Raw genomic sequence first — 7500 nt, forward strand, 5'->3', positions numbered from 1 at the left:
CTGGCAGGGCTATAGACATGGAGGTCAGTGAGATAAACGGAGTGGTCTGGCAGGGCTATAGACATGAAGGAGATCAGTGAGATAAACGGAGTGGTCTGGCAGGGCTATAGACATGAAGGAGATCAGTGAGATAAACGGAGTGGTGTGGCAGGGCTATAGACATGAAGGTCAGTGAGATAAACGGAGTGGTCTGGCAGGGCTATAGACATGGAGATCAGTGAGATAAACGGAGTGGTGTGGCAGGGCTATAGACATGGAGATCAGTGAGATAAACGGAGTGGTGTGGCAGGGCTATAGACATGGAGATCAGTGAGATAAACGGAGTGGTCTGGCAGGGCTATAGACATGGAGGTCAGTGAGATAAACGGAGTGGTCTGGCAGGGCTATAGACATGGAGATCAGTGAGATAAACGGAGTGGTTTGGCAGGGCTATAGACATGGAGATCAGTGAGATAAACGGAGTGGTCTGGCAGGGCTATAGACATGAAGGTCAGTGAGATAAACAGAGTGGTCTGGCAGGGCTATAGACATGAAGGTCAGTGAGATAAACGGAGTGGTCTAGCAGGGCTATAGACATGGAGATCAGTGAGATAAACGGAGTGGTCTGGCAGGGCTATAGACATGGAGATCAGTGAGATAAACAGAGTGGTCTGGCAGGGCTATAGACATGGAGGTCAGTGAGATAAACGGAGTGGTCTGGCAGGGCTATAGACATGGAGATCAGTGAGATAAACGGAGTGGTCTGGCAGGGCTATAGACATGAAAGAGATCAGTGAGATAAACGGAGTGGTTTGGCAGGGCTATAGACATGGAGATCAGTGAGATAAACGGAGTGGTCTGGCAGGGCTATAGACATGAAGGAGATCAGTGAGATAAACGGAGTGGTCTGGCAGGGCTATAGACATGAAAGAGATCATTGAGATAAACAGGAAAGTAGGGATCAGTGAGAGACCTGAAGCAAACAGTGGACTGTTTTTGTGTTGTATTCTTGCAGAGATTGGGAGCCAGTGAAGTTGTTGAAGGAGTGGCTGTACGTGTTCATGCTTTTTGACTCAGAGTATCAGTCGTGCTGCAGAATCTTGGGGGTACTTAGGAATGGCAGAGTTACCCCCGAAAACGGAGTATGGCTGCCTACATGGCGGGGTAAAAACGGTCATACACGTAAAAGCCCACTCGTGTGCATACGAGTGAACGCAGAAGAAGAAGAAGAAGGAATGGCAGAGAGTAGGGAATTAGAGCAATCTAAGTTGGACAGAATGAGAACAGACGAGGGTTTTGGTTGCATCGGAAGTGAGAAGATGGCGAATGCGACTGACCTTTTCTGATTTCATGGTAAGCAGAGCAACAGTTGTTGAATGACGTGTTTTTCCATGGACAGAGCGTCAGGGAAAGGTTTCTGGCGGAAGAGGAGAACTGTATGTTGGTGTTCACAGCAGAGGTAATGGCTTGTTCTGTGAGTGAATCAGGTCTTCAGTCTTGTCATCAAGACATATCAAGACGGGCGCAATAGCCGAGTGGTTAAAGTGCTGGACTTTCAATCTGAGGGTCAACGTTGGGACTTCAGCTGGAATGACGGAAAGCACTGTGTCCTGTCACCACTGGGTGATATCTTCCTGCTGTTTCTGGATGGCTGTGGGTCTGTCTTCAGCATCTTGTGGAGTTTTGGGGACGGGGCCAACGTTCACCAATGTGAACTAGTGGTTTGTGTTTGTTTCTTCTTCTTCTTCGTTCGTGGGCTGCAACTCCCACGTTCACTCTATGTACATGAGTGGGCTGTTACGTGTATGACCGTTTTTACCCCGCCATGTTGGCAGCCATACTCCGTTTTCGGGGGTGTACATGCTGGGTTTGTTCCTGTTTCCATAACCCACCGAGCGCTGACATGGTTTACAGGATCTTTAACGCGCGTATTTGATCTTCTGCGTGCGTATATACACGAAGGGGCTTAGGCACTAGCAGGTCTGCACATAATTATGTTGACCTGGGAGATGAAGTTAATTTTTTTTCTTCTAATATTTCCACACAACATTTAGGAAAACCTCTACTGTTATTGCATCAAGTCCTGGGGCTGAACCACGAGGTGTGAACTACCCCCTCCAAGGCGGTCCTGTGAAACACTGACATGAATAGATCGTCCTGTGAAACACTGACATGAATAGATCGTCCTGTGAAACACTGACATGAAGACAGATCGTCCTGTGAAACACTGACATGAATAGATCGTCCTGTGAAACAATGACATGAATAGATCGTCCTGTGAAACACTGACATGAATAGATCGTCCTGTGAAACAATGACATGAATAGATCGTCCTGTGAAACACTGACATGAAGACAGATCGTCCTGTGAAACAATGACATGAAGATAGATCGTCCTGTGACATGAAGATAGATCGTCCTGTGAAGCAATGACATGAATAGATCGTCCTGTGAAACAATGACATGAATAGATCGTCCTGTGAAACACTGACATGAAGACAGATCGTCCTGTGAAACACTGACATGAATAGATCGTCCTGTGAAACACTGACATGAATAGATCGTCCTGTGAAACAATGACATGAAGATAGATCGTCCTGTGAAACAATGACATGAAGACAGATCGTCCTGTGAAACACTGACATGAAGATAGATCGTCCTGTGAAACACTGACATGAAGATAGATCGTCCTGTGAAACAATGACATGAAGACAGATCGTCCTGTGAAACACTGACATGAAGATAGATCGTCCTGTGAAACAATGACATGAAGATAGATCGTCCTGTGAAACAATGACATGAATAGATCTTCCTGTGAAACAATGACATGAATAGATCGTCCTGTGAAACAATGACATGATAGATCGTCCTGTGAAACACTGACATGAAGATAGATCGTCCTGTGAAACAATGACATGAATAGATCGTCCTGTGAAACACTGACATGAAGACAGATCGTCCTGTGAAACAATGACATGAATAGATCGTCCTGTGAAACAATGACATGAATAGATCGTCCTGTGACATGAAGACAGATCGTCCTGTGAAACAATGACATGATAGATCGTCCTGTGACATGAAGACAGATCGTCCTGTGAAACAATGACATGATAGATCGTCCTGTGACATGAAGACAGATCGTCCTGTGAAACAATGACATGAATAGATCGTCCTGTGAAACAATGACATGAAGACAGATCGTCCTGTGAAACACTGACATGAAGACAGATCGTCCTGTGAAACAATGACATGAATAGATCGTCCTGTGAAACAATGACATGATAGATCGTCCTGTGACATGAAGACAGATCGTCCTGTGAAACAATGACATTAAGACAGATCGTCCTGTGAAACAATGACATTACGACAGATCGTCCTGTGAAACAATGACATGAACAGATCGTCCTGTGAAACAATGACATGAATAGATCTTCCTGTGAAACAATGACATGAATAGATCGTCCTGTGAAACAATGACATGATAGATCGTTCTGTGAAACACTGACATGAAGACAGATCGTCCTGTGAAACAATGACATGAATAGATCGTCCTGTGAAACAATGACATGATAGATAGTCCTGTGACATGAAGACAGATCGTCCTGTGAAACAATGACATGAAGATAGATCGTCCTGTGAAACAATGACATGATAGATCGTCCTGTGACATGAAGACAGATCGTCCTGTGAAACACTGACATGAAGACAGATCGTCCTGTGAAACAATGACATGAAGATAGATCGTCCTGTGACATGAAGATAGATCGTCCTGTGAAACACTGACATGAATAGATCGTCCTGTGAAACACTGACATGAAGACAGATCGTCCTGTGAAACAATGACATGAAGACAGATCGTCCTGTGAAACAATGACATGATAGATCGTCCTGTGAAACAACGACATGAAGATAGATCGTCCTGTGAAACAATAACATGATAGATCGTCCTGTGACATGAAGACAGATCGTCCTGTGAAACAATGACATGATAGATCGTCCTGTGACATGAAGATAGATCGTCCTGTGAAACAATGACATGAAGATAGATCGTCCTGTGAAACAATGACATGAAGATAGATCGTCCTGTGAAACAATGACATGAATAGGTCGTCCTGTGAAACAACGACATGAAGATAGATCGTCCTGTGAAACAACGACATGAAGATAGATCGTCCTGTGAAACGACATGAAGATAGATCGTCTTGTGAAACAATGACATGATAGATCGTCCTGTGACATGAAGATAGATCGTCCTGTGAAACAATGACATGAAGATAGATCGTCCTGTGAAACAATGACATGAAGATAGATCGTCCTGTGACATGAAGATAGATCGTCCTGTGAAACAATGACATGAATAGATCGTCCTGTGAAACAATGACATGAAGACAGATCGTCCTGTGAAACACTGACATGAAGATAGATCGTCCTGTGAAACACTGACATGAAGACAGATCGTCCTGTGAAACACTGACATGAATAGATCGTCCTGTGAAACACTGACATGAAGATAGATCGTCCTGTGAAACAATGACATGATAGATCGTCCTGTGAAACAATGACATGAAGACAGATCGTCCTGTGAAACACTGACATGAAGACAGATCGTCCTGTGAAACAATGACATGAAGATAGATCGTCCTGTGAAACAATGACATGAAGATAGATCGTCCTGTGACATGAAGATAGATCGTCCTGTGAAACAATGACATGAATAGATCGTCCTCTGAAACAATGACATGATAGATCGTCCTGTGACATGAAGATAGATCGTCCTGTGAAACAATGACATGAAGATAGATCGTCCTGTGAAACAATGACATGAATAGGTCGTCCTGTGAAACAACGACATGAAGATAGATCGTCCTGTGAAACAACGACATGAAGATAGATCGTCCTGTGAAACAACGACATGAAGATAGATCGTCCTGTGAAACGACATGAAGATAGATCGTCTTGTGAAACAATGACATGATAGATCGTCCTGTGACATGAAGATAGATCGTCCTGTGAAACAATGACATGAATAGGTCGTCCTGTGAAACAACGACATGAAGATAGATCGTCCTGTGAAACAACGACATGAAGATAGATCGTCCTGTGAAACGACATGAAGATAGATCGTCCTGTGAAACAACGACATGAAGATAGATCGTCCTGTGAAACAACGACATGAAGATAGATCGTCCTGTGAAACGACATGAAGATAGATCGTCTTGTGAAACAATGACATGATAGATCGTCCTGTGACATGAAGACAGATCGTCCTGTGAAACACTGACATGAAGATAGATCGTCCTGTGAAACACTGACATGAACAGATCGTCCTGTGAAACAATGACATGAAGACAGATCGTCCTGTGAAACAATGACATGAATAGATCGTCCTGTGAAACACTGACATGAAGACAGATCGTCCTGTGAAACACTGACATGAATAGATCGTCCTGTGAAACACTGACATGAATAGATCGTCCTGTGAAACACTGACATGAAGACAGATCGTCCTGTGAAACAATGACATGAATAGATCGTCCTGTGAAACACTGACATGAAGACAGATCGTCCTGTGAAACAATGACATGAATAGATCGTCCTGTGAAACAATGACATGATAGATCGTCCTGTGAAACAATGACATGAATAGATCGTCCTGTGAAACAATGACATGAATAGATCGTCCTGTGAAACAATGACATGAAGATAGATCGTCCTGTGAAACAATGACATGAAGACAGATCGTCCTGTGAAACAATGACATGAAGATAGATCGTCCTGTGAAACAATGACATGATAGATCGTCCTGTGAAACAATGACATGAATACAGATCGTCCTGTGAAACAATGACATGAAGATAGATCGAAAGATCCGTGACACACAGGCACACACCTCGCTGACAGATACTACCCACATTCTGACCGTCACGTTCACATCATCTGCTGACATGACAAGCTGTTATTGATTCTCCACAGAAACACACACGCGCGCGCGTACACACACACACACACACACACACACACACACACACACACACCATAATCATCATCTTATCCTTTTTTTTAATTAAACGTTTTTATTCAGAATTTTCCATTTTAACATTACAAAGCATTCACACATCCAAATACCACACACACACACACACACACACACACACACAACAAGAAGAACTAAAGGAAAAACACTAGGATGTATCAGGATTCTCATTGATATATCATCCTGATCTACTCCTCTTACCCCACACCCTACCACACCCATTAAAAAAAAAAACAGAAAAGAAAAAAGAAGAAGAAATAAATAAAATACACAACCTAATAAAAATCAGCCCATCACCATCACCGCAGCCAACACCGCCACAGACAACAACACCACCAACAACGAAGAGGTCTCCGAACCCACGCCCCCTGTCGAGCCGTCCGCCGAGAGCAGCAGACTGACCGCGGCCCAGTTGTAGGTGCAGACCTCTCGCACGGGTCCCGACATCACGTGACGGCACTCCCGGGGGATCTGGAGGCAGTGGACGTCCCTCTTCAGGGCCAGCGCAGGGGCGTCACACGCCTCCTCGGCCTTGACCGCCCATGCCTGGAGGTCACACTTGATGAACTGCACCCTGGCCCTGGGGTGGTGAAGGATAAAAGGATGTGAGACGTTACAGACGATGGTGTTGACCACCTGTGACTGGTGAAATATAAAATGATGTGAGACGTTACAGACGATGGTGTTGACCACCTGTGACTGGTGAAGGATAAAAGGATGTCAGACGTTACAGACGATGGTGTTGACTCCCTGTGACTGGTGAAGGATAAAAGGATGTCAGACGTTAGAGACGATGGTGTTGACTCCCTGTGACTGGTGAAATATAAAATGATGTGAGACGTTAGAGAACATGGTGTTGACCACCTGTGACTGGTGAAGGATAAAAGGATGTGAGACGTTAGAGACGATGGTGTTGACTCCCTGTGACTGGTGAAGGATAAAAGGATGTCAGACGTTAGAGACGATGGTGTTGACCACCTGTGACTGGTGAAGGATAAAAGGATGTCAGACGTTACAGACGATGGTGTTGACCACCTGTGTCTGCCGAGCCTTGGTGAGATGAAATATGAGATCATAGATATCTGTGGGCTGAATTCTGCGGTTTTTTGTTTGTTTGTTTGTGTGTGTGTGTGTGTGTGTGTGTGTGTGTGTGTGTGTGTGTGTGTTTTGTTGTTTTTTGCAGGCGCTCTGAACCCCTTGAACGCCAGGAAAACAAGAAGCAGGAAGTGATGCTTCAAGCCACATAAATAAATCTCCAGAGCGATTCTGCGAAAAAATAAAACAGTAGAAAACGGTATTTCAAGTCATATATCAATATCCAGGGCTGGGTTGATGGAACAAAGTTAGTTGAGCTAAGTTTGCTTATCGTTCAGAATGTCTCCAGCTCCACGATAAATTCCACAAACTTAGGAACATTCTTAATTAACTCTAAGCAAACTTAGCGCTGCAAGCCACCCCAGAACACTACCACAAAAGGACAGTAAAAAG

General features: G+C 44.2%; 1 protein-coding gene across 1 annotated transcript in view; it reads right to left on the bottom strand.

The window, feature by feature from the left end:
- Positions 1-6209: 6209 nt before the first annotated feature.
- LOC143302140 (uncharacterized) overlaps positions 6210-7500 on the bottom strand; it is an 18439-nt gene continuing 17148 nt past the window's right edge. Inside the window, exon 7 of the mRNA XM_076616695.1 lies at positions 6210-6592. Within this exon, the coding sequence (XP_076472810.1) occupies positions 6298-6592 (295 nt within the window). The 3' untranslated portion in view covers positions 6210-6297. The remainder of the gene's footprint in view (positions 6593-7500) is intronic.

The sequence above is a fragment of the Babylonia areolata genome, chromosome 28 (assembly GCF_041734735.1).
Source record: "Babylonia areolata isolate BAREFJ2019XMU chromosome 28, ASM4173473v1, whole genome shotgun sequence".
Taxonomy (NCBI): Eukaryota; Metazoa; Mollusca; class Gastropoda; order Neogastropoda; family Buccinidae; genus Babylonia; species Babylonia areolata.